Here is a 25,858-nt window from a genome sequence, read left to right on the forward strand (position 1 = left end):
TGGCTTGTGGCAAGCCCTTCAAAGTCATTGTTAAAGGAGGGACAGGTACAGTCCCTCAAGCGTAGCCCATGGGCCACGGCGACAGTCACGAGGGGCGCCTCTTAGAAGGGCAGACGCGCACCCTCACCTACAGGGGCCTGGCGGAGGCTGGGGTGGTTCCAGAACAAGCCCCTGCGTCTTGGCCGGCCTATGCATTATTTCTTAGGTTATCCATGCGGCTCCAGGCATTCTCCCTTGGGCTCTGACAGTCATGGAGGAGTCTTGCCACCTCCTACGGAGGAGCCACCTCTGCGGCCAGCTGTGCCAGGGAGGGCAGCAGGTGTGGGGCAGGCGGCCCCGTGCCTGCGGACGAGCCCGGCCTGGCGGAGCCCTCGGGCTGCAGCGACCCGGGGTGACCCGGGGTGAGCCCCCAGAGGCCAGCGCCGCGGCTGCGCCTGTCTGTCTGGGAAGTTGGAACTCGAGAGCCCGTGGAAGCTTCCCTGCTCTGCGCACGGCCCCGCCCGCACGCCCCTGCTCATCCCGGCCCCGCCCCTCCGCCTCTAGCCCCGCCTCTCGCGAGCACACGGTCCCGCCCACGGCCACGCCTCCTCCCGAGCCCCGCCCCCAGCCCCACTCTCCTCGGGCACTCCGCCGCGCCCGACCTCGCCCCTGCGAGCCCCGCCCCGCCCCTGGAGCCCCGCCCCTAGTGATCAAGCCCCCCCCCCCGCTACGCCTCCTCTCGAGCCCCGCCCCGCGGCCACACTAGCTCCGCCCCCTCCTCGGGCCACGCCCCGTCCGCGAGCCTCGCCCCGCCCCTCTGGGCACTAAGCCCCGCCCCCGTGCCCCCGCCTCCCGCCGCCGCATGATTGACAGCGCCAGGCTGCGCCGCTGCTCTGCCCTCGCGGATCCGCGTTCACGGGCTGGTAGGGCTGGGGGCTCGAGGTCTTCTGTCCCGTCTCCAAGGGCGCCTTCCTGCGGCTGTGGGGCTCTCGCACCGTCTTTCCCATGTGTCCGGCCTCCTGTTGCGGGTGCCTGCTGTGGAAGGAACGCCCACCCTGCTCCCCTCCCAGGCCGTGCCCCTGGGCTGTCTGGAGTGTCCCCTGCGGACTGGGGCAGGGCCACCGAGAACTGGGCCTGCACCTGTATTGACTTTCAATTAATTTTAAACACTCTCTGCAGTTACCAGAAAATTTTTACATCTATTCAGATCAACTTGGGCACCGGAGTCCAGGGTTCCAACTATGAATGTCCTGAAGTCTAAGTAAAGATCAAATATTTCCATGACAATCTCCAAATTGAGATGTGCTGTAAGTGTAAATTACACACTACACTTAGTGTGATCAGTACTATCACCTCGTACCGGTGATGGTGATGAGGAAAAGAATGTGAAATGTCTAATTAGTATGTGGGTGTGTTTTTTTTTTTGAGGAAGATGAGCCCTGAGCTAACATCTGCCACCAATCCTCCTCTTTTTGCTGAGGAAGACTGGCCCTGAACTAACATCTGTGCCCACCTTCCTCTATTTTATATGTAGGATGTCTGCCACAGCATGGCTTGACAAGTGGTGTGTAGGTCCGCACCCGGGATCCAAACCGGTGGACCCCGGGCTGCTGAAATAAAGCATGCAAACTTAACCACTGCGCTACTGGCCCAGCCCCTAATTAGTATATTTTATACTGATCATGTGTTGAAATGATAATATCTTGGATATAATGGGTGAAATACAAATACATTATTAAAATTGCAGTCACCTGCTTCTTCTCACTTTTTAATGCAGCTGCCAGAAATTGTAAATCACACTTGCGGCTCCCGCACACACTGGATGGCGCTGCCCTAGATGCTCAGACATGGATCCAGAGCGTGCGCCCCGCCACACCCTGGTGCTCTCTGGGACCACGCGTGCGGGGATGGTGGTCATCATTATCACACGGGAGTTTGAGGCTCTGTTCACTCTCCTAGGACTCTCACAGCAGCCCGCCTGAGAGCGGCTTCCACTGAGGTTCGCAGATACAGATGAGGAAACTTAAGGCTTGCAGATGAGAGGAGACTTCCAAGTCATTCAGCATGTGGGCAGCAGCACTTCTCCACTCTCCTGCTTGGTCCCATCCCATAATGGTCCAAGGCTGTCCAGTGGACAGTGAGCCAAAGTGCAGATGGATCCTGGCTGAGACCCAAATGCCTTCATCAAAGGGGAGAGCCGCCTCCAGACCTGGCCGCGGACCTTGCGTGATAAGCCAAGACTATGAAACTTGCCCCCGGGCTGCAGATGACTGGCTCTCAGCAGGGCCCAGGGGATCCCCGAAAGCCTGAATTCCACCATTAGTCTCTGGCTCCTCTCTGGTTTCTGGGGAAGGAAGAGTGGCTGACTGAGAGCTGGAGGTGGGGGTGCAGAGCTGGCCCCTGGTGCACCAGCTCTGTGGCCTGCGAGTTTCAGCTTCCTCACCCAAAAATGGGGTGGTAGGTTTGCTCTGAGTGTGCATAGATACGATTCCGACCACAGGGAACAGGGCCTGCATACAGCCATGTGAGAGAGGCCAGCTATTACTGTTTTGTGAAATTGCTTTGAAAACAGTAAGGCACTGCACCTCCCTGGGTGGTAGTCGTTGTGTGCAAATGGCACCAGGATACCACAGTTGAGAAGCGGCCATTTATGTCATGCATGCATTGAGGAGGCAGACTGACAGGTCCAAACTCAGAATCTGCTGAAACTCTAATCATTTTTTGGAATGTGGTTAAAATAATGAATGACGATGGCGGTGATGGTGATGGTGGTGATGGTGATGATGGTGATGATGGTGGTGATAATGATGACAGTGATGGTGGTGATGATGGTGGTGATGATGACGAGCCCCACCTATTTTCACTGGCTTTGGTCCCAGCATTGTGCTAAGCACTTTACCCACAGTTAATCCTCACAAGCTCCTCATGAGCCAAGTATGATCACTCCTTGTTATAGATGAGAAGACTGAGGCTCAGAGAGGTACAGCCCCTGCGTGGAGTCACACAGCCAGATTCCACGTGGGCTGTTTGACTGCAGGTCCTGGCATTTGCCCGCACTCCTCCTCATTTCAAGTCAGAGTTCCTGAATCCAGACTCCAGCTCTGCTCCATGTCGTGTACACGCCTAAAAACTACTGAGGACCCTCAGGGCTTTTGTTGATGTGGGCTATATCTATCAACATTCACCATATTAGAAATTAAAACTAAAACTTTTAAAAACAGTCATATATTAAATCATTAAAAATAACAGTAGTAAACCCATAACATATATATGTGTGTGTGTGTGTGTGTGTGAGGAAGATTCACCCTGAGCTATCATCCATTGCCAATTCTTTTTTTTTTCTTTTTGCTTGAGGAAGATTGGCCCTGAGCTCACATCTGTGCCAGTCTTCCTCTACTTTGCATGTGGGATGTCCCCAGAGCATGGCTGATGGTGGAGTCAGTCTGCACCCAGGATGCGAACCCACAAACCTGGGCTGCTGAAGTGGCACACGCAGAATTTTAACCACTTGGCCACAGGTCCGGCCCCCTCAGGTATTTTTTTAATGAAAACTAACTGTATTTTCCAAGACAAAAAATTTTAGTGAGAAGAGTGGCATTTGTTAACTTTTTGCCAGTCTCTTTAAGGTCTGGCTTAATAGGAGACAGCTGGGTCCTCACAGCCACTCCAGGCCCTGGAAGCCAGATGAGTCATCTGGGTTGAAGCGTGTGAAGAAAATCTGGTCTTGCACAGAGACGTAGCCAGGAGGGGAGTATTTCAACAGCCTCTCCAGATAGCTGAGGACATTCTTCTTTGATAAGTTTATGAAAATAGTTTTGACCCCACGCCCTACCTGTTTTTTTTGGTGAGGGAGCTTCACCCTGAGCTAACATCCGTCGCCAATCTTCCTCTTTCTTTTCTTTTCTTTTCTTTTTGCCTGAGGAAGATCAGCCCTGGGCTCACATCTGTGCCAGTCCTCCTCCACTTTGCATGTGGGATGTCCCCACAGCACGGCTGGTGAGTGGAGTCAGTCTGTGCCAGGATGCGAACTCGTGAACCTGGGCTGCCGAAGCAGAGCGCACGGGAACTTTAACCACTCGGCCACGGCCACGGCCACGGCCCACTTTTGAGAACTGCTCTGCTGGACACACGTGGTCCTGTGTAGACACGGACGTGTGTGTGCAGCAGACACTTGTGCAGCCCCCCAGGCCCCTCGGCCTAATCCAAAGGTCGCTGCAGCCAGTTTCCATCTCTGCGGACAGCTTCCTGGGTCTCTCTGCCTGAGGGTGGAGCAGTCCTGACTCACGTAGTGGGCTGGGGGCGGGGGTGATGCTCAAGGCCCCTGGGAGCAGCCCCACCCCGGGAGGATGGAGTCGGTGCGTGAACTCCCGGCTTCCTTGGTCCAGGAGGGACAGTGCTGAGAGTGTTTGGCTGTGTCCCCCAGAGGTCCCCGAAGGGATGGGGCCCCGGTCACCCTCGGCAGTCACCCTTGGCGGTCACCTGCTCGTGAACACGCCTTTTATCGGCTCCCGCCCGCCCTGTCTTACTTCCCCACTCCCTACTTCCTGGGACCATCTCCCAAATAAATGATTTGCCCCAAATCCTTGCACCAGGGTCTGCTTCTGGGGGCATTCAAACGCAGACTGCGCACTACGCCTGTGTGTCTGTCACATGTCACAACAATGAAACCGCAGTAAATGTGCTCTAAAACTACAGGACAGCCCCGTGAGGTGACCACAGGGACACGGTGAGGAGGACTTCACCTGTCCAGGCAGGGAGGACGCTGCCTGGGCCCAGGGCGCAGCGACAGAACGCGTGGGAAGCGCCAGATTCCCAAGGCCTTAAGGTGCCGCTGCGCACCACCGCGAGGCGGAGCTGGGCCTGAGGTCCGCGGGAAAAGCCCACCAGAGACGGCGGCAGTCCCACGGGCCAGCCTCCGGGTCAGCAGTTTAGGGCATCCCACGGCTACTGAGTGCCGACCCTGTGCCAGGCCCAGGACAGGCCCTGCTTGCAAGGAGGTGAAGCCAACCAGCCTTTCCAGGAGTTGGTGTGAGGGAGAGCCAACTTGCTCCACCCCAGATGGGCTCTGGCCTGGCCCAGAGGGGCAGCTTGGCCACACAGGCTGTGCAGCCTGAAGCAAGTGGTTCAACCTCTCTGGCCTTGATTCCCTCGTCCATGAAATGAGCATATTCATAGCACCTATGTCCTAGGTGGCTGGCTGTGTGGACCAGACGCATCAACATGTGGAGATGTCAGGACCCTACCTGGCACGGGGTAAGCACTCATGCTCTGGCTGCTAAGATTCGGTGCTGGAATCCCTTCTCCTGGTGGCACGTGAGGGATGGAGCCTTCTAGGCTGCCCCAGCCCATCGCCTTCTGACCGCAGCAACAGGAGGCCCCAGCCAGAGCTGCCAGCTCAGCCTGTCCTGAATCTGAGCCACAGAGGCCACGCAAGATAACTGATGACCATTGCTGCTCTAAGCTGCTAAGCTTTGGGGCGACTTGTCACGCAGCAGTAGAGAACCAGCACACCTCTTCGGGGCCACAGATATTCAGCAAATGTTTGGGTGCTTACAATTGTGACAGAAATGAGTTAATTGAAGGCACAGCCCTGATTATTCATTCACTGATTTAATATTTTCTACTATGTGTCAGGTTTTATGGAATAAAACCATATTCCTCTTGTGGCGTTTAAGGTCCTATGTGATTGGGCCTGCCTTCCCACCTCCCTCAATCTGCTCCAGCCACCAAGCCATCTTTCTATTGCTGTTTCTGCCGCAGGGCCTTTGCACACACGGTTCCTCTGCTCTGATTCTTTCCTCAGATCTTGCCATGGCAGCTCCTTCTTGCCATTCAGGTCTCAGCTCACATGTCATCTCCTCCAAGAGCCTCCCCGACCCCCCAGATCTAAAGCGGCTCCCCAGTCATTCAATCCCACAGCTGGGTTTTATTTTCTTCAGTTGAAATTATTATTTTTTAAATAATTTTTTTCTCTCTCCACTAGAATGTGAGCTCCTTGAGAGCAGGGGCTGCACCTGTTTTGTTCTCAACCTTGTGCGTAGTGGGCCCTGGCTGCCCAACCAGGCTCCCAGTGGGCACTCAATAAATACTGGTCCATCACATGAATGAAGGCGCAGTCCCCAGTCTCCAAGTTTCTCCAGGGTAAACATCACGGACAGTATTCTAGCCCCTTCTGATCTGGTCTCTCTCCCCTCAAGGCATTCCAGCCAGGCTATATCCTCTTAGCGTTCTATATCTGTAAGCCAACATGACACTTCAGGTGGAAACTGAGCAGAACAGAGCAGAGAAGGGCTTTCACCTCCCTTATTCTAGACTCTATACTTTTATTAATGCTGCCTCATATGGATCAGTCTTTGTGACCATGCTTTAATCAAGGCTCCTTGGGTTGAGAGAAAGAGAAAAAGAAGCAAATGTATGGGAAGGAATCAAGGCTACGTTGTAAAGTTGAAAATTGAGACCAAATCGAAAACCATTACAAATCATTTGAGTTAGCTGCTGTGTCTGGCTGTCTGTCCCTGGGGCCACATGGCCTTCATTGCTCTGTCTCCACACACATGGTGGACAGTGGCCAGCCTGCTCCATCTTACTTCCCGCAACCAGAGGAGGCGGAGCGTTGATGCCAACTCGAGTCTGGGTCCCAGAAGAGGACCTGCCTGGCTTGCTGTGCGCCTCTGGTCTAACCAGCGGTGATGGTGAGGCGGGGGTCACAACGTGTGCAGCAGTGGCTGAACTCCGTCATCGGAGGTGGGCCGGGCAATTTTCTGAGAAGGAGCCGCTCCCAAGGCTGAAGTCACCCCAAGGCCTCCTCTCATGGGGTGACATTAAAAATACGTGGCAGTGGACCAGCCAGACCCTGTGCCACCGCACGGACAGGGGAAGAGCGCTGGAGCGGGCTGAGGCCCCTGCTGTGTGGCAGCCCCCTTCCCACTGGCTGGTTGAGCAGTGACTGCAGACCACGTCCTTAGGTCCCCAGACTCACAAGGCTTCTGAAACCTCGCCCCTCATCCCACACGGGGCAGGCACATTTCACCTTCCGTTCTGGACTCTACAAGACCCAGGTGAACGGTCCTTTTAGGATTCAGCTCATCCCCGGAGTCATTCAGGGCTTGCTAGGGCCCGTTTCTGCCTCCGGGCTCACGCCCCAGGGCTGGCCGACACAATAACCACCCGTGCTCACCTCCTTCCTTTCCAGGAGTCCCCTTGAGGGGTCACACCATGTGTGATGGCAGAGGGGGACGGCCCCCTGAGGTGGTCTCTCTGGATTTCTCATGACCCTGGGGCCTGCCTCCAGCCCCTCACACAGCCCTGGGGGGGCAAGAGCCCAGCACAGCTTCTGTGGTTCCAGGATGGAGGGTGGGCAGGCGGCAAGACCAACAAAAATGCTGGTGGAGTCTGCTCAGCGTTTGGAGGCGCTGGGGAGGCCTCCTGGCCGCATCCTCCCCACCTGCTTATCTGCAGAGGGCAGAGGCTGGGCCAGACAGCCGGCCAGAAGCCTGACACTGAACAGTCACTTGAGGTCGGCTCAGCTGCCTCTACCTTTCTGAGACCAGGTGTTTATTTCGAAACGTGAAACTGAGAGTGGGGAGCTGTTTTGTCGCTGGGAGAGAAGACAGCTCTCACCCTCCTGATGAGCAGCTATGAGCCAAAAGATTGACAGGGTCCCCTTAGGAAGAGACTGTGCCTGTAATTTATGCCCCATTACAGACATAGAATCCTATGAGCTTCCTCTCTTTAATGCACAGCAACGCTTGGCTTCGGAGTGTTCCACTTTGATGCAGGTCAGTTTCTGCCTCTAACCCCCAGCCACTGTTTTTTTTTTTTTTGGAGGAGGATTAGCCCTGAGCTAACTACTGCCAGTCCTCCTCTTTTTGCTGAAGAAGATTGGCCCTGAGCTAACATCCATGCCCACCTTCCTCTACTTTATACGTAAGATGCCTACCACAGCATGGCTTTTTGCCAAGTGGTGCCATGTCCTCACCTGGGATCCGGGCCTGCGAACCTCAGGCCGCTGAGAAGCGGACCATGCACACTTAACCGCTGTGCCACTGGGTCGGCTCCCCAGCCACTGTTTTGACTAAGAAATTTGGGCCGGCCCAGGGCTGAGTGGTTAAGTTCCTGTGCTCTGCTTCAGCGGCCCAGGGTTTCGCTGGTTCGGATCCTGGGCACGGACATGGCACCGCTCATCAGGCCATGCTGAGGCGGCGTCCCACATGCCACAACTAGAAGGACCCACAACTAAAATACACAACTGTGTACTGAGGGGATTTGGGGAGAAAAAGCAGGAAAAAAAAAAGAAGATTGGCAACAGTTGCTAGCTCAGATACCAATCTTTTAAAAAAAAAGAGAAATTTTACACGATGTCCCAGAGCAAACAGACTAAAACAGAACTGTAACAGGGCGTCGCCTTAAGAGCGCCAGCCACAGCCTCCTGCACTGATTGCGGCCCGCTAACCACGCGCCGCCGGTGCCTACATGATGCAGGTCTAGTTGCCGACCCCTTTATTACACACGGGACACTCGGGGCCTCCCCCAGCGGCGGCGGCGACCCCCAACTTTCTTGTCATTTTGCAGGTACCATGGCATCACCCAGCCGACGTTTCAGTTCCTTTAGCTTCTTTTTTTTTATAGGCACAGTTCAGGCTCTTTACGGAAAACTTGGAGAAGATGGAAAAGTGAAGCCCCTCTCAGACCGCACCTCATCCCGAGACAACCCTGTGACTGCTCCTCCTCCCGACCTGCAGACGCAGGACCGGACGGACCGCATTCCCCGCGCGAATTCTAGCGCCAGCGCCTCCACTGTCCAGACAACACAAGCTTTACGCTTTAAGAACCAGCACTTCTCTTCAATTTAGCCATTTTGAAGGCAACCCTTTTTTTTAAAAAAAATAATAGCTCGATGGAGATATAGCTCATGTATCATAAAGTTCACCTTTAAAAACTGTGTACAACTCAGTGGTTTTAGTAATTCGCCTAATTCCAGGACATTTTTCTTTCCCAGGTGTATTCCCCGCCCCAGTTCGGTCAGGCCCCGGCCCCGCGCCGGGTGACTTCGGAAAAGCAGGCAGCGCCCCAACCTCAGTTTCCCCGTCTGCACCGCGGGGGCGGCAGGCCCCAGGTCACGTGCGCGGCCCCGCCCTCCCGCCCTAGCGCGCCTGCGCAGCGGGGTGCTCGCGTTTCATCACGCTGTAAATTTACGCTGGAAGCACCTCAGCATCTTTCTGTTAAACACCCCGTTTCGTCTCGCGTGGCGCCCACCCCGCCGTCCGCGCCGGCCGCGCACACCCCGCGGGACCGCAGCACCTGGGGCAGACCGTGGACGGCCGTAGGCCGGCCGAGAGACCGCGCTGCGGCGCATGCGCACGGCCGGCACAGCGCGAGAGCGCCAGCGCGCATGCGCCCGGGGCGTCCGTGTCCCGCCTCCGCGTCTGCCCGCGGCGGGGCGGGGCTTGGTTGTGGCGCGAAAATCGGCGGGAACCGCGGCACCACTTCCGCCCGCCGTCCCGCCGGCAGGTCCCGTCCCGTCCCGTCCGGCCCCGCCATGGCGCAGCGCCGCGTCACCGACTTCTTCGCGCGCCGCCGCCCCGGGCCCTGCGCTGCGCCGTCGCGGGCCAAGCCGGCCTGGCGCACCCCGAGCCCCGCCAAGCCCGCGGCCCGCGCCCCTGCCCCGGCCCCAGGCAGCCGCAAGCGCGCCCGCCCGCCCGCCGAGCCCCCGTGCCGCGAGTCCGCGCCGCCCGCGCGCAGGAGGCTGCAGCTGCCGGCCGAGGAGGTGAGCGCGCCCCGGGCCCGGCGGGGAGACTGAGGCCGGGCGGTGCGGCGGTGACGGGGCCCCGGCAGGAGGGCCGCGCCGGGCTGGGCGGGGAGACAGTCCGGGGAGGGTCTGGGGCCGGGTCATGGGACCCGGTGGCGGTGCTGTCGGCCCCCGCAGGGGCTCGGCTGGAGAGGACTTCCAGGGAGCCGCGCGTCTCACCGATGCCGGAGGGGCCGGGGAATGCGGCTCGTCGGCAAGGCTGGGTCAGGGGTCAGCGTGGGCGACTGTCCCCAGAACAAACGAGTGGGTGTGCCAGGCCCTCCCGCTGACGTCAGCAAAGCCCTGCCCGACAGGGAGCCGAGCCCGGGCTCCAGCAGCGTGTTCTGGTTAGCCGAGGGAAGCAGAAGGCCTCTTTCTGCAGCGCTGGGGGCACCCTGTAGTCCCCCGGGTCCTTCACCTTGGGGGTCCTTCCCACCAGGTGTCTGGCCCCAGGTCCCCGGCTGCCCATGACTCCCCAGAGCACTCTTCTCCCAGCAAGAAGACAAAGAAGGCCGCCGCCTCGGCAGGTCCGCCGTCCTGCTTAGCATCCGAGGAGGGCAAGGTGAGGAGGCTGGACAAAGGCCAGGGAGGTGGAGTGGCATGGGGGTGACCAGCTGGCTGACAGCACCCTGTGTCCACAGGTCCCCTCGAAGGTCACCTTCTCTGAGCTCAAGTCGTGCCTGCGGCGGGCACGGGAGCTGGGGACACGGGTCCAGGAGCTGAGGACAAGTGCCCAGAGGAAGGATGCTGAAGAACCCAGCGCACCGGAGGCCGAGGGGCCCCCAGTGGGGCCATGGTGAGTCCTGGGTGGGTGGTCAGGGCCCCTGGGAAAGTGTAGGCTGATGGGAGGCCTGGCAGGGGCAGGACTGGGCAGAGGGCGGGGGGTTGCTCCTAACAGGGAGTCAGCGCAGTGGACAGAGCTCAGCTCCCAGCTCTGCCGCTCGCTGCCTATGCGCCCTCCAGCTCCATCTGTAAGAGGACGCCAGTTCCTCAGTGGGCCCTTGTGAATTTCGAATGATATCCACAGCCGGTGGCTATTGGGGATTTGCCGCCATGTGCCTCTTGGAGATAAGGAAGCCAGGGCTGGGGGTGCCCAGGGACCTCCCTGGGTGATGGGCAGGACATGGCAGGGCTGGCTTGAAGCACTCTGTCCCCGACAGTGCTTGTGATGGGGAGGTGGTAAGTGTGCAGGCTTTGCAAACTGCAGTGTGTCGTGGGGGTGGGTCTGGTGCTCCTCTCAAGCCTGGCTCCCCCTGCCCCGCCCCAGCAGTGGAGAGAAGGCGCCTGCCTACCAGCGCTTCCACGCCCTGGCCCAGCCTGGGCCCCCTGGCCTCGTGCTGCCCTACAAGTACCAGGTGTTGGCCGAGATGTTCCGCAGCATGGACACCATCGTGGGCATGCTCTACAACCGCTCTGAGACTGTAACCTTCGCCAAGGTCAAGCAGGGCGTCCAGGACATGATGCGCAAGTGAGCGGGCTCGTCGGGGGGCGGCTCGCCTGACTGCGCAGTCTGCGCCCTGCCCGGTTCTCTGACCCTGGCCCGCTCGTCCCGTAGGCGCTTTGAGGAGCGCAACGTGGGCCAGATCAAAACTGTGTATCCTGCCTCCTACCGCTTCCGCCAGGAACGCGATGTCCCCACCTTCAGGGACGGGGTCAAGAAGTCTGATTATCAGCTCACCATCGAGCCGCTGCTGGACCAGGGTGAGTGCGCTGTGCGCTGTGGCTGAGTCTCCTCGTCTCTGAGCCTCAGTTCCCCACCTGTGACCCTGTGCGCTCTTTCTTTTTTTTTTCCTGCTCTTTCTCCCCAAATCCCCCCAGTACATAGTTGTATATTTCAGCTGTGGTTCCTTCTAGTTGTGGCATGTGGGATGCCGCCTCAGCATGGCCTGATAAATGGTGCCATGTCCGTGCCCAGGATCTGAACCAGCGAAGCCCTGGGCCGCTGAAGTGGAGTGCGCAAACTGAACCACTCGGCCACGGGGCCGGCCCCGACCCTGCGTGGTCTTGAGCATGGGTGTGAGGCGTTGGGCGCTGGGCCTCATCTGAGACCATGGTTGTTGCTGGGTGACTGGGCGGACCTGGCCCCGGGGCTCAGGCCTGGACTCTTCCCACAGAGGCTGGAGGCACGGCCCCCCAGCTCACGGCCTCTCGCCTCCTGCAGCGGCGGCAGGTCTTCAGCCAGAATCTGGTGGAGCGTGTCCGGGAGCACCACAGGGTGAGCGGGCAGCCGTGGGATGACCAGCTGGGTCCCTGTGGTACCAGGCGTTCTCCCAGAGCAGCCTGGCACTGGGCCTGCTCTCTGTCCCCTCCTTCAGTACTTGCACCCTCTCTCCCGTCACAGCCCTCTCTTACCCAGCAGGGAACGGGCCCCCCTCGAGAGGCCGAGTCCTCGAGTCCTCTTAACCAGTCTCCGTGGCCATCTCACAAATGAGTGGGTGAGGGGCTGGCCGGGGACCCTGGCCCTGGCTCCCAGTTGAGGGACGGGGGGCTCGGGGCTGCAGCCTCAGGTCTTGGGAGGCACGTGGTGAGTTCAGTGGGTGCTCTTAAGTCACGCCCTCAGCCCAGCTGAGCTCCTGGGGCCCCTAGAGGTGAAGTGACCTTCCTGAGGTCACCCAGACAGCCCCGCCCCCCCCAACAAATGTGCCCAGGGTCACTGGCAACCCTGTTTCTCGCACAGGCCTTCCTGGCTTCCCTGAGCCCCCCTATGGCGGTGCCCGAGGACCAGCTCATGCGCTGGCACCCCCGCTTCAACGTGGACGAAGTGCCTGACATCGAGCCGGCGGAGCTGCCCCAGCCGCCCACCACGGAGAAGCTGGCCACCGCCCAGGAGGTGCTGGCCCGTGCCCGCAGCCTGATGTCGCCTAGGGTGAGGCTGGCCCCCAGCAGCTGGGCACCTGACAGGCCCTATCCCCCACCATGGGCTTCAGGGGTAGCGGGATGTGACGCCCACTGGCAGGCTCTGCCCTGGGGTGATGCCCACAGGCCCCGATGCACTGGGTGAGCTTGGGTTGGACAGATAGGGACTCCTGGGAGGGGAGTCCATGCAGATGGGCCTGTGGCTGGGCTGGGGGAGGTCTCTTTTGACCTTTTCTCTCTGATCTGCCCCAGATGGAAAAGGCCTTGAGTGACCTGGCCCTGCGCACAGGAGAGCCCGGCAGCCCCAGATCCCCCAGCCTAGCACTGCCGGCCAGCCCGCAGGCCACCCCACCCGCCGCCCTGAAGGGGGTGTCCCAGGCCCTGCTGGAGCGGGTGAGTATTCTGGTTCCTGGTGGCGGGGGGGGGAGCTGTGGGCCAGCTGACCACTGACCACTCCCCATGCTCCCTGCAGATTCGGGCCAAGGAGGCGCAGAAGCAGCTGGCACAGATGACGCGGTGCCCGGAGCAGGAGCAGCGGCTGCAGCGGCTCGAGCGGCTGCCCGAGCTGGCCCGCCTGCTGCGCAGTGTCTTCGTGTCCGAGCGCAAGCCGGCGCTCACCATGGAGGTGGCCTGTGCCAGGATGGTGGGCAGCTACCGTGCGGCCATGAGCCCTGGTATGTGCAGCGTAGGGGCAGGTGCGGGGCTCCCTCCCCGTGTCCCGAGTCCCAGATCAGAGTGGGCCCTATGGATGCGCTGTCCCCCATGTGTGTTGGGTGCCTGCTGTGTGCACTGGGGGCACAGCACCCTTGAGGTCACTTCCTGAGTCTCTGCCTGGCTCCCTTTACCTCTGCAGCTTCACCAGGCTGCCTCCCCCTCACACACCCCGCCTTGTTGCCTCTGCAGTCCCTCAGTCAGCCCTGAGGCCCCAGGGGACTGTCCGCTCCCTCCCAGGCCTCTGGTCCCTCAGCGCTGCAGGGCACTTCCCACAGGCAGGTGTTTGTAGGCTGGGACTCCTGTCTGGCTCAGTGGGAGGGCCACCTCCTGGCAGGGCTGCAAGTCGTTGCCCTGGCTTGAGTCCTTCCTGCTTGTCACTGTTTACTCTGCTTCTGGAGGGCACAGATGGGTCTGGCCCAGGCCTGGCTCACAGCAGGCCTGGGGTGGGGCTGGCCCAAAAGCAGGCCTGTTGACAGGGCGCCCCGTACAGATGTGTACACAGGCCTGGAGGCTCCGGTTGCCGGTCCAGCCTCACACGTGCCCTCTCTGCAGGGGAGATGGAGACGCATGTGCGGCTCCTCTCTGAGCTGCTGCCCGACTGGCTCAGCCTCCACTGCATCCGCACCGACACCTACGTCAAGCTGGACAAGGCCGCGGACCTGGCGAGCATCATTGCGCAGCTGGCCCACCTGGCTAGGGCTGAGGAGATGCTGTGAGCCTGGCAGCTGTGAGCCAGCATCCACGTTAGGGCTCCAGGCTCCCTGGCCTGGCCCCCATGCCTGTTTTATGTCCTTTATAAACACGATGCACTTTGCTCTCCCCTTCCTGAGTCCCCACGAGGGTCAGAGGCTGGACTGGGTTCTGCATGGCCCGAGGGCCTCTGGTCACTGGGTGGTGGGCCCACCCTCCTACAGCACGTTGTCATTAAACTGGTTTGTTGGTGGCTGTGTCTCTGCAGCTGGCGGGGGTGCAAGGCAGTGGGTGGGAGAGCTTTGCTGTCAGCGCAGCTTTGGGTAGTGTGCTGGGCAGAGTGACAGCTCAGATAGCCTCCCAAGGACCTTGAACTGGGAGATGGTCTTGGGTTATCTGGGCTGGCCTAGGGCCGTCACAGGGCCCTTCTGAGATGGGAAGATGGAAGGAGGGGCCATGAGCCCAGGAGTGGGCGCCTCAGCTGGGGAAGGCAGGAAATGAGCACTGCTGACCTCCAGAACTGTAGGAGGAGGTTTCAGCCAGGTTTGCATGACCTGTCAGAGCAGCAGTGGGACACCAAGCTGGCAGCATGTGCCTCCTGAGCCTGTCTGCTCCATGTGACATGGCTCACAGGGAGGAAAGGACCACAGCCTGCTACAAACCAACCCCTGCACCTTCCTGCCTCCCAGGCCTGAGGCCCAGATCCCACCCCTGGATGAAGAAACAGCCTCTTTAGCCAAGTTGTTTATTCATGGTCCTGGTTCACTGTAAATGGACCTGCAGTGGCCTGGGCTGGGTTCTGCCCCGGGCCATCAGCCCCAGGTGCTGGCACTTGCAGAATCTGCAGGAAGGACCCCAGGTGGAGGCCCCGGGCTGGAGAGTCACCCAACCAGGGTTAGAAGAGAGTCCAGGCGGATGGCCAGTGCCCCCTGGTGGCCAGCAGGGCTCACTCATACTGCAGGAGAGAGAAGAAGGGCACAGTCCCCAGCTTCTCCCTACCCTTCAGCGAGGTCAGCTCCACCAGGCTCACGCACTCCAGCACCTCGGCCTGCAGCTGGCCCAGCAGCTCACAGGCGGTGCGCATGGTTCCTGGGGGGAAGCACGAGTGAGGCCCAGGCAGCCTGGGCCAGGGGCTTGGGGGAGGAGTCAGTATGGCAATGGGGCTCCCATCGGGCGTGTAGGGTCCTGCTGCTTACTGGTAAACTGTAGAGTGCTGAGCCCCTGATCCATTCTCATGCCCCAGGTTAGGCACTTTCTCCCACCCCCACCAAGCCTCCTTGGCTCAGGGGAGACCCTCACCGCCAGTGGCCAGCAGATCGTCCACGACAACAACCTTCTGCCCCGGTTCCAGGGCGTCTCTCTGGATCTCCAGCTCAGCCTGCAGATGGGAATGGGCGTGTGGTTGATTTGTCTCCAAAAACAGCTTTGGTGTGCAGAGCCTGGTAGCTGACAAGGGGCTACTGACCGGACCCTGTTCCAATCCACCCTGTTTCTTAGCTGTGTGAGTCTGGCCCAGCATCTCAGCCCCTCTGAGCCCCCACCTCCACTTGACTCCACGACTCTCCTTTTGGGAATGGAATGTGTGCAGCAGCAGCCCAGCCCACTCACCTTCCCATATTCCAGGGTGTAGGAGGCAGACACAGTGGGGCCTGGCAGCTTCCCTTGCTTTCGGATGAGCACGCAGCCCACACCGAGCTCCTGGGCCAGGGAGGGACCGAACAGGAAGCCTCGGGAGTCTAGGCCTGTTGGCAAGAGTCAGGGTGTTGAAGGGCAGCCTGTGGCACAGCAGCACTGGGTCCCCACGGGCCAGGGCTGGATGGTGATATGTGGCCACTGCAGGCACACAGGGTGCCCAGCCTTGCTGGCTCCAGCTAAGAGGCCGATGACATCCACCCATTTAGGGAATGTTGACTGAGCATCTGCCCTGCGCAGGGACTGCTGGGTGCTGGAGGTGGGAGTCAGGAGCTGAGGCAGGGCCTAGGTCTATCCTACATGGCTGCGGGAACAGCCCCCAGGGTGCCCTCCAAGCTCTGCTGCCCATCAGGGGCTGGGCCAGGAACCGTAATAGGAAAGCAGAAAAGGCACTCAACAGATGGCTCTTATCCCTAAAGCAGCGTGTGCCCCAAGAGCTGTTAGTCCAGAAAGAAAGGCAGGACCATCTCCAGCCATCTCCTGTGGCGACTGAGCTGTGATGGGGAAGCTCAGGGCCCCGAGGGCCGGAAGTGTGCTGAGGCAGAGTAGGCAGTGGGAACCACGAGGCCCAGGGGGTGGGGCTCAGGAGAGGCAAGCCTGCCAGGGTCCTCCCTGATCTCTCCACCTTCCTGAAGCCCCATATTGGGTAAAGCCTGGCGCATACAGCAGGTGCTCAATACATGCTTGTAAAACAGGAACAGAAAGTGCTTGGCCCAGCGGACTCTGGTCAGACCGGACTCTGGTCAGACAGTATTGGGGAAATCCAGACCCGTGGCCTCATCTGTGCATGCTGGGGACCAGGAACTTGGGGGGCCTCCACTCAGCTGCGAGCCCCTCCAAGGGGGTACCCACCTGGCAGAGGCTGTTCCCCAGGCCGCTGGGGGGGGGGCCTGCCGCCCCACTCAGGGCTGCAAAGTGGGGACAGCAAGTCTATCCTTACAACCCACGCGAGAGCTACCCCACAAGCACCCGCGCGGGCGTGTGCCTTGAAGGCTCAAACAGAGGTGGGGCGGCCCTCCCTCCACTTGCCCTGTTCGGGGGACCCCTCCCGGCCCGGAGGCCGAGTATGCGGAGACAGGAAGGGCTGGCCCCAGAGACCCGAGGGCGGCGCGGCGGCAGGAGCGCCCGGAGTCAAGGTCCCGCCTGTGCCCGTCCACTTGCCAGCGATGTAGTCGATCTTGCCGCCGTGGGTCTTTTTCAGGTGACTGGCCAGGAGGCTGATGCAGGCGCGGAAGGAGTCGGGGTCCTTCAGGACCGGCGAGATGTCCCTGCGCGGGAGCAGGGCGGGTCAGGACTGCACGCGGCCGGGTGGGGCGGAGTCCCGGCCCGGGGACCCGACAGCCCAGTCCCGCCGGCCCTCCGCGCGCCCATCCTACGTGGCGGGACCACGGCCTCGCCTGGCGGTCCCGAGCGTCGCCCGGCCCTGCGCGTTTGCCCCCCGCGCGGCTTCGCCCGTCGGATGGCTCCCCGTGTGCGCGGCCCCCCATGGCCCGCCCGCCCGCCTGCTCGCGCCCGCGCCGCGCCCGCGCGCACCTGAACAGCACGCCCGGGATGGGGAAGTCGGGGAAGCTGCGGATGCGCCGCGCCACCAGCTGCAGCTCGGACTCGGCCATGGCTGCGTCCGCTCGTGTCTGGCCGGGGCGGGGCGTCCGCGCGTGTCCGGCCGGGCCGGGGGCGGGACCGGCACGAGGGGCGGGGGCTCGGTGCGCCAGCATGGGGGCGGGGCGAGGGGCGGGGCCCCGTCGCCTGTAGGAAGTGCCGTGGTTCGTCGAATCTTCGGGGCCACCAATTTTAAGACGTGCGCTTATCTCTTGGACTCTGAACAGACGCGTCCGCGCCTCGGGGCCGTTCACGCGGGGCCGAGGTGCAAGTCAAGGTCGAAGGAATATGGCGTCTACGCAGGCCCAGCTGGGCTTTAGTGGAAATTCTCACTCGGTTTGGCGGGGCCCGAGAGCGCCCACTGGTCTTCCTGGCAGCTTCAGCAGGGACCCCAGGCCTCGGGCAGGCGCGCACCCGCCTCGCCGCCGCCGCGCCCGCTCTTCCTGCCCTCGCCGGCGGGTCTCAGCTGAGTCCTGCTGCGCGGGGCATGCGGGCGCACACGAGGGTCACACACTCCAGCGCCAGGTGAACGAGACCGGGAGCAGGGAGGTTTCGGAGCGCAATGCAGGGGCCTGGAGGGGAGGCCCGAGTTGGGGAGCAGTTCAGGGAGGAGCAGCGGGCCTGGGATGGACCGGCCCGGCCGGGGAGGAGCCGAACCAGAGGTGGAGGCCGGGGCGTGTGCTGCCCGCCGGACTCTCGAGGAGGGAGTGCGGGATGCTAGGCCTGGTGGAAGCCCACACCTGAGAGCACACCGCGAGCCTGCGAAGGCTGTGGCCCCCCGCAGCCTTGGGGCAGAATGAGGAATCCCACTGCAGCCCCTCCACCGCGGTACCCCAGGGAGAACAACATTCCCCAAATGTAATCTCATTTAAAAACCAAAAATGCTAAAATGCCTGTATTCCTTTATTCTGACACTGTTTTCTTCATAATTTTCCGAGTCTTAGAACAATACAGCTTTGGCATGGGTCACTCCAGAGACCTGAAAACCCCGCTCAATGGCAGGTGGCCCACGGGCCTTCAGGGTGCAAACGCCCTGGAGTCTGCGCCTGGCCACTCAGTGAGAGGGCTCATCCCCTGCAGGGGCCGGAGGGGAGGAGGGCCGGCAGCGAGGCTGTGGGGTACAGCCAGCCTCACAGTGCGCTGGGGCAGGGGTCTGCATCCCTGAGGAAGGCGGAAAATCGAGGGTGCTGATGTCCTCGTGTCCCCAGGGACCCAGCAGTAGCTGTCCCACCGGGCCAGGGAGGCTTTGGCTGTCGAGGGTCCGGGTCAGGGAGGCCCTTTGCCTGCTCCCCCTCCACATTCACAACCCTGCCGCTGTGGGGTGGTGCAGGGAGGGGGGACTGGGGTGTCCCCTCTGCCATCACCAAGGGGCTCAACACAGGATTGGTCCAGCTGCCCTCGACACCGAGGCTGAAGTGCAAGAGGGACGGCTGCTGGGAGTCACCCTCCCCCGCCCCCAGGTCCTGGACAAGGCCAGTCCGGGGGTGGTCCGAGCCCGAGTAGGAGGACGTGAGCTGGACAGGGTCCTGAGACGTGTGAGGCTGTGTTGAGCCCAGAGGCTGATGTGAGGCCACGGGCCTGAGGTGGCAGGTCAGGCGGGCCAGGAGAAGAGCGCGGAAGGACCCCAGGGCCCAGTCGGCATGTGTGGCCTTGCAGGTCCTGCGGCTGGCTGCAGATGACGTCCACCTGGCTGTGAGCAGGGCTGTGAGCAGGGCAGACGGCACTGGGGCTCTTCCAGCACGGCAGCCCTGAGGCCAGAGCCTTCCTGCCCCCAGGCTCTTGCAGGGCCAGTGGGCCCAAGGAGGTGCTAGTGGGGCCAGGAGCACTTCTCGGGGACAGACTCTGGGGGCGTCAGGCACTTCCCTAACTTTTCACAGCCCGGGGGCGCCCAGTTCTGGAAAATAAAAATTCAGAAAGAGGACATGCTGTTATTCAAGCGCTTCTGGACTCAGCAGTTTCCAGACTCCTGCCCCGCACAGGCTGCGACCTGCCCCATCTGACAGGCTGCCGGCTGGAAACTGCCCGTTTCCACCTCGGCCTGGGGGGCAGCTCAGCGCCTCTCACCAGGCGGCCGAGGCCCCAGGTGTGGGTGGCCGGGGGCAGGGCCTGCTGCCTGACCCCTCTGTTATCGACGGGAACATCTGCCAGCCACCCTGAAGCCTGTGGCCTCATTTCCAAGTAGAGGAACCTGTGAGAGGGGGCACCATGTTCCAGGGGGCCCCCTCCAGCTCCCCCATGGAAAGCTGTCAACTCTGGTTTTTCCTGGGAGAGCAGGCCCCTTTCAGCTGGTGGGCGGCGTGGAGCGTGGGTGGCCCCCTTGGGTGTGCACCTGAGCGTGCAGACTTGCTTTACGTGGCCATGTTTTTCCAGGCAACAGAAAGGGAGACTCATGCCCCTAAGGGGGAGCCTTCCTGGCTCTACCGTGTCCCCCACAATCCAGGCAGTGCCCCGGCCATGGTCAGGAGACCCAGAATCACTCTGGGGTGGATGGGACCCGAGTCTGTGTGTTACTGACTTGGAGCATGGATGACCGAGGGCCCCAGGTGGAGGCCTCTCCGCCCTGGATGGCGTCCGTGGCTTTGGTTGTGTGGGCCCTGGCTGCTGTGGGGAGGGCAGGGTCTCCACTGGGAAGCTGCTCCCAACCTTGAAGGCAAGGCAGAGAAAGCAGGGTTGTGCAGAACACATTCTGGGCCCACCTGCGAGTCTGCAGGGTCGGGGGGTGGGGGTGACGCCCATGTTTCTTAAAAGGCTCCTCAGAGTTCTGACGCACAGCGGGACAGCCAGCTGCTGCGCGCGGGCTGTGACACACTGCACTGGACTGACGTTACACAGACCAGAGGACACCACACTGAGTCCTCAACCTGGCTGGCCTGGATGTGGGGGCCAGGCTGAGCTGGGGGGAGTGTGTGAAAGAGGGGCCGAGGGCAGAGAGCAGAACCTTTCCAACATCTGGGAACTAGGGGGCAGGGGTGTGGAGCAGATGAGTGGGGGGCTTCTCAGGCTTTGCACACACATGCCCACGCGTGTTCACATGTGTAAACCCACGCAGCTCTCTGGTGACAGGGCTCACTTTAAAGTCTGGAGACCAACACACACTATGCCGGTTTGTCTCCAGCTCACATGGGGGGCTTGTGGGGTCTCCGCTTTCTCTCGTTCCAGGGCGTGGCCGGCTGCGGCAGTTTCGTGGTGCCCAGGAGATGGCGGCAGCGCCCGGGCCAGGTCCCTCTGCCTCACCCTCACCCCGTCCCTTCCCGTCACTAAGACCCCCTCCGTCTCTGCGTCTCCGCTTCCTGGGGACTCAGCCTGCACCTGCGGAGCGGTGGGTGTGCGTGGGTGCGCGTGTGTGGGTGGGTGGCAAGGAAGAGAGAACAGCATCACTTTCACAGAAGGACAAGCAGGGCTTGGGGCAGCCACCAGGGGCTCCTCCTGGGACCAGAGGGACCTGGCGGTGCTGAGAGGGGCCCTCTGCTCCACTGCCTTGAGTCGACAGGCTGGCGCCTCGTGGTGTACCTCAGAGGGAGGGGGAGGCCCTGCTGGCCCCCAACTGTCTTCCCGGGCTGAGCCTCGGGACACAAAGCCCCATGCGTGGACAACAGCGACGCAGTCCCCCCCCGCCCCAGGCTCACGAGGCCGCCTTGTTCCTGGGCCCCTCAGCCTCAGCCTCTCTGAGAGTCCTCACCGCTAGGAAAACGCCTCTAACGTGCCGACTCCGTTTTCCCTGCACGATTTCCTCTGCCACGCCCCACTCCGCACCCCACTCCACCAGCTCCCATGGCTGCAGCTCTGTCTGACCGTGGAAGTGGGTCTGAACTCATCTTCTTCTCCCACGCACAAGGAACCCGTTCACCAGTTTGTGAACTACTGAACTCGTCTTTCCTGGGTCCTCCTCCTCGAGGCGGGGGCTCCTTCCTCAGCACTTGACTCACCCTGTGGCGGGGGGTGGGGGGTGGGGGGGGTGGGGCGTGTGCCTGGAGGCTCTGGGGAAGCGGGCATGCGGGAGGAGGGGCTGATGGGCTGGGACGCTGGGCTAGGCCATCCAGCTTTGCTCTGTGTGGTTTGGGGTGCCACCAGAGCTTATGACACTGGGACATGCAAATCACCAAACTTTCTGGAGCAGGGCGCCCCAAAGACACATCAGTTACAGGGACAGACTCAGGGCGGGTCCCCCATGAGGTTCAAGGAGGGCTGTTGCTGCTGGGACCCACACTAGCTGTGCTGGGAGGCGGGCCCCACGGGCCAGCTCCACACTCAGACCGTCTGCCCAGTGTGTCCACAGCCCACTCAAGTTTGGCTTGTCCTGCACCTGCAGAGGGGGCGAGTGGCCCGCGGCCACACCTCTGAGGTCTGAGACAGAGCAGCAGGAGGGAAGCAGGGCTCCAGCCTGCAGCCCCCACAGCCTCTGGAAGCACGCTCTCTGCTGGGGTCGCACCACGCTGCCCAGTGGTCACCCTGCGTGCGAGGAGGGCAGCCCTTCCACATGGCACTCGGCTGCCCGGACTCAGTGTAACCTTGGAAACCTCTGTGCCGAGGATGTGGGGGATGCTCCGGGGCGTGCAGACCCCCAGCACTCCTGTGGGCCTGGGGACACTCCCCCTCAGGAGCCACAGCCTCCTGCTTACCATGACTGCCTGGTTGCACACGTTGAGCTGGGGCTGTCCAGGGATCAAGGCCTCCTGGTGCTGCCGGACGACTGGGGTGATCCTGCGAAGGGCATCCAGGTACTCGGTGCTGGCAAAGCTAGAGACAGATGGGAGCACAGGTCACCGAGCGGCAGGGGAGGGACAAGGTGGGCAGGGGCAGCCACCCAGGGAGGCCGGGAAGGGGCTTGGGGGCTCAGGAGTCCCCTCCCTGATGGGCCACCATCCAGCAGCCTCCTGGGAAGAGTGGCTGAGAGAGCAGGGGCTGCCCCCACCCTCACCCTGCCCTCCTGGGGGCAGGCGGGGACCTGGGACTCTTCCCTACAAGGCGGCTTCAGGCAGAACCACACGACAGGGGCGGCAGCCGTGACTCTTCTGTCTGGCTGGTTGGGGCCTCGGCCTTCGCTGGAACCTCCAAGGGCATAGCCCAGTGTCCCTGAGTCACACCCGGGCTCCAGGGCTCCTGGCTGCCTCTTTCTCACTCCTGTGCCCCTTCTTCAGGCCTCTGATTCAGGTTTGTTTCAGGAGTGGCTGGTCCTGCCCTACTTGCTCCCGACTCTGGGTCCGTCTGAGGCTGTCACTCCCAGACCAGCCCCACTCCTCGGGCCTCCATACCATCGGGCTCCTGTTCTCAGCTACACTCGCTCCACACGTGGCCCACAAGCTTTCCCAAGCAGGTTCTTGGTGTGTCCCGTGTCTTTCCAGGATTCTGTGGCCGAACGCACTGGAAAGGACTGGCTTAACCAAGCTCAACAGTCTGGGTGACAAGGTTTCTCGGTGGTGCCATGGGGTGAGTGCATGTGGGGAGCACCAGAAGGCCCCATATTCAGCCCAAATTCTTCCAGGCCAGGTGGCAGATGCAGTGTCTTCTTGCTCAGAGCTCTGCATACCCCCAGAGTGACCCTGGGCCTGTCACATCCCTTCCCAGGTCCGGGTCTCCCCATCTGGAGCACAGGGGGCTGCAGGCAGGGGCCTGAGGGGACCCTGAATGGAGATGACGTGGTCTAAGGAGAGCTCGCAGGCAGTGTGCTCTGCACGTCTCGGCACAGCCCTGTGAGGCAGCCCTGTGACTGCCCACTTCGGGAGATGCTGAGGTGGGAGGGCCATCCGGCCACGCTCACGGCCAGCGAGGGGCAGGGCTTGCACCGAGCTTCCACGGTGACCAGCTTGTTGCTGCAGCTGTTTTGTGCGCACATGTGTCTGAGAAGCAACGTCACGGGGGTCTGCGGTCAGGGGTGGGCTTCTCGGAGGCTCGCCGCCGTCTCTCCCCGCTGACCCACCTCAGGGGAGCGTACACCCTAGGTGCCCAGGTTTGCTCCAGCCATGGAGGCATCTGTGAGATGGCTGACGGCCCCGGGGGCTGCCCGCCACGGCCTGTGGTGCCCCTCACCACGGCCCCGCTGGAAGAAGGCCAGGAGCAATGAACAGGTGGTGTTGAGAAGCAAGATGGAGAGAAATGCCCCGTGGACGTAACATTATGCCAAACTGGACCCACGTGGACAGAGCAGGGCTGTCACCTTAACTGACCTTTAACTTCTGGGGGGCCAAGGGAACACTGAGGCTGTGGGGGCCTGGTGGGCACAGGTGTGAGGGCACTCGTCTGGGTAACCAGGCCCTGGGATCCACTGCCCTGGTCCTGCTGCATCTTGGCTCTGAAATGACTTCCGGGGATCGGGGGTGGGAGGGGGGCTCACTGACCACGACTTCCCAGCCCCCTGTTTAGTTCTAATTTCCCAGCCTGCACCTGCACGTGGCCCTGCTCCAGACCTCCTGTGGTTTGTGACGGCCATGAGGAGGCTCCTCGCCCATGTGAGTGTCCTGGGGCCACGTAACAAATTGCCGCAGACTGCGGCGGGGGGGTGGGGGGGGCGCCTTAAACAGCAGGGACTTATCCTCGTCCTGGAGACCAGGAGTCTGAAATCCAGGTGTCACAGGGCCACACTCCCGCCAGTGGCTCCAAGGGAGGATCCTTCCTGCCACTTCTAGCCCCTGGCAGCTGCAGGCGTCCCTGGGCTGTGGCCACGCTGTCCCATCTCTGCTGCCGTCGTCCATGGCCTCTCCCGTGTCAACATCTCTCCTCTTCGGTCTCTTGCAAGGACAGTCTCACTGTACTGGTGCTACCCTGATCCCAGACAACCTCATCTCGACCCTCACCCTAACGACTCTGGCAAAGTCCCTATGTCCAACGAGGCCGTGTTACGAGGTTCTGGTGGACATGGATTTAGGGGACACTATTTCATCCATGGCAGCATCTCTGTGTTTCCCTCCCACGGTCCCAGGCCTCTGAGCTGGACGCAGCTCCAGAGAAAGGGAGGTGCCCGGAGGAAGCGCCCAAGCAGCTTGGTGGTGCAAAGGCCCCGTTCAGAGAGCCTCACTGGAAGAGCCCAGTCTGGGCCGGGGCAGGTGGCTGCCCCATCGAGGGCACGGGAGCCCTGCGGGGGATCTTTCTGGGCCTGGTGTCACCACCCTCTGTGTCCTTGGTGCTGCCCGTGTGCGAGGGGGTGGCCGTGGGGAGAGGTCCTCTTCCGCCCCATGCCCGACCCTCCCCCTCGGCCATCCCTGAAGGCAGCTCGAGGCAGGGGATCACGTGGTGGGCTGCATGCACTGATGGGTGTGGGAGACAAGTGAGTGGAGAGGTGGGGGCGCACAGGAGAGGAAAGCCGGCCCAGCACAGCCCATGCCAGACGGGACAGCGTCAGGCCCCAATGTGCCCGGAGGGGGCGGGGGGGGGGGTTCCACGCTTCCCAGTGTGCATGCATGCACCTCCACGTGTTCACAACATGCATACATCGGTGTGTGCTCCTGTTCAGGCCCACCTAATGTTTTCTCGGCAGCTTGAGGGGAGGGCTCCCCTGTGCCCGGCTCACCTGAGGGGGAACCTCTCCCCCGGGTCGCGTCCCAGGTGGAAAATCAGGGGCAGCCTCGTGTGCTCCTCCTGCGTGTGGGTGGTGACTCCTGACACGTTCTGCCCGGGACAGAAATCAATGCCCTGGAACGAGAGGTGCGGGGTGGGGGGCGCTGTGTGTGCTGTGCCCTCGGAGCCCAGGAACCCAGCGGCCGGGAGCTCCACCAGGAAGGCCGGCCCATCTCGTTCCGGGGCGGCATGCCTGTGCGTGGCGCATCATGGATGCTCGCCGGGTGTTCAAGGAGTGAACGGACAGCGATGGCCATCCTGTGGGTGCAGCCCCGCCGTCCCCGGGCCCAGGAGCTGCTGAGCCATCTGCCCCGTGAACCGCCCCTAGTTTTTAAGGGGAGGTGAATCTCCTTGTACTATTCCAGCCCTTCTCATATCTTGACCGCCACCAACTCCCAGAGCAAAGCTCTTCACCCTGCTCTGCCTGCCCCGCAGCCAGTGAAGCTCACGGTGCTCGGCATTCCTGAGACTCCTCAGGGGAGGGGGACCGCAGGCCTGAAAGCCAGGGATGACACAGACACAGCGAGGCCACGGGTAACCCGGATGTGGAAGTTAGCGGGAAGGGACCTTACGACTGTGGCCCATATGGGCAAGGACACAGGAAGACAGAACAGGGAACCCTGGGCTCCCTTAACGCTCAGCTGTGAGCCCACGGCCCTGTGGTTCCTGCCCTCCCCAGGCGCCCCTGCCCGTGGTGGCTTCTGGAGCGCATCTGAAGTGGGCTTGCATGTCAGTGTGTGGTCTGAGATCTGTCCTGTCCTGGGGTCCCAGGGGGTCCCTCCACACACTATGGCCCACAGACTGGAGCTCTGTCCCCAAGGCTTGGAGGCTGCCCCTCGGGGCTCTTCAACTTGGAAGAGGAAAAAGCCCCCTGCTCTCCAGGGGGAATGGGGCGAAGCCAGAGGCTCCCCATCCTGAGGCCTTGGTGACCCCGGGGCCCTGCAAGCAGCTTGGCGCTGGAGTCTGGCCGACACAGAACACTGTTGATGG

General features: G+C 61.6%; 3 protein-coding genes across 7 annotated transcripts in view; 1 reads left to right on the plus strand and 2 right to left on the minus strand.

The window, feature by feature from the left end:
• The first annotated feature begins 9,339 nt into the window (after positions 1 to 9,339).
• On the plus strand, positions 9,340 to 14,279 carry CDT1 (chromatin licensing and DNA replication factor 1). Of its 2 annotated transcripts, none has more exons than XM_023637503.2 (10): positions 9,340 to 9,745; positions 10,206 to 10,328; positions 10,408 to 10,562; positions 11,034 to 11,234; positions 11,322 to 11,467; positions 11,881 to 11,981; positions 12,444 to 12,632; positions 12,875 to 13,015; positions 13,095 to 13,296; positions 13,889 to 14,279. In XM_023637503.2, exons 1-10 carry the CDS (start codon positions 9,371 to 9,373, stop codon positions 14,050 to 14,052), a joined length of 1,797 nt encoding a protein of 598 aa, XP_023493271.2. In that variant the 5' UTR covers positions 9,340 to 9,370; the 3' UTR covers positions 14,053 to 14,279. The 2 variants fall into 2 exon arrangements, with proteins under 2 accessions (XP_023493271.2, XP_023493272.2); XM_023637504.2 differs by having other exon boundaries at positions 9,345 to 9,745; positions 11,037 to 11,234.
• Positions 14,280 to 14,757: 478 nt separating this feature from the next.
• On the minus strand, positions 14,758 to 17,660 carry APRT (adenine phosphoribosyltransferase). 2 transcript variants are annotated; one of them, XM_023637509.2, is made up of 5 exons: positions 17,252 to 17,660; positions 16,880 to 16,986; positions 15,635 to 15,768; positions 15,326 to 15,404; positions 14,758 to 15,115 (listed from the first exon to the last, which is right to left on the minus strand). In XM_023637509.2, the coding sequence occupies exons 1-5, from the start codon at positions 17,431 to 17,433 to the stop codon at positions 14,973 to 14,975; spliced, it is 645 nt and encodes a 214-aa protein (XP_023493277.2). In that variant the 5' UTR covers positions 17,434 to 17,660; the 3' UTR covers positions 14,758 to 14,972. The 2 variants fall into 2 exon arrangements, with proteins under 2 accessions (XP_023493277.2, XP_070118265.1); XM_070262164.1 differs by having other exon boundaries at positions 14,758 to 14,981; positions 17,252 to 17,411.
• Positions 17,661 to 18,202: 542 nt separating this feature from the next.
• The window catches only part of GALNS (galactosamine (N-acetyl)-6-sulfatase), a 30,152-nt gene continuing 22,496 nt past the window's right edge, over positions 18,203 to 25,858 (minus strand). For all 3 annotated transcript variants that reach the window (XM_070262163.1, XM_023637506.2, XM_070262162.1), the window contains exons 12-14: positions 24,822 to 24,943; positions 21,937 to 22,054; positions 18,203 to 19,211 (exon numbers count right to left, since the gene is read on the minus strand). In XM_070262163.1, coding sequence (XP_070118264.1) covers positions 19,125 to 19,211; positions 21,937 to 22,054; positions 24,822 to 24,943 — 327 coding nt within the window. In that variant the 3' untranslated portion in view covers positions 18,203 to 19,124. The remainder of the gene's footprint in view (positions 19,212 to 21,936; positions 22,055 to 24,821; positions 24,944 to 25,858) is intronic.

This window comes from Equus caballus, chromosome 3 (assembly GCF_041296265.1).
Source record: "Equus caballus isolate H_3958 breed thoroughbred chromosome 3, TB-T2T, whole genome shotgun sequence".
In the NCBI taxonomy this organism is placed as follows: Eukaryota; Metazoa; Chordata; class Mammalia; order Perissodactyla; family Equidae; genus Equus; species Equus caballus.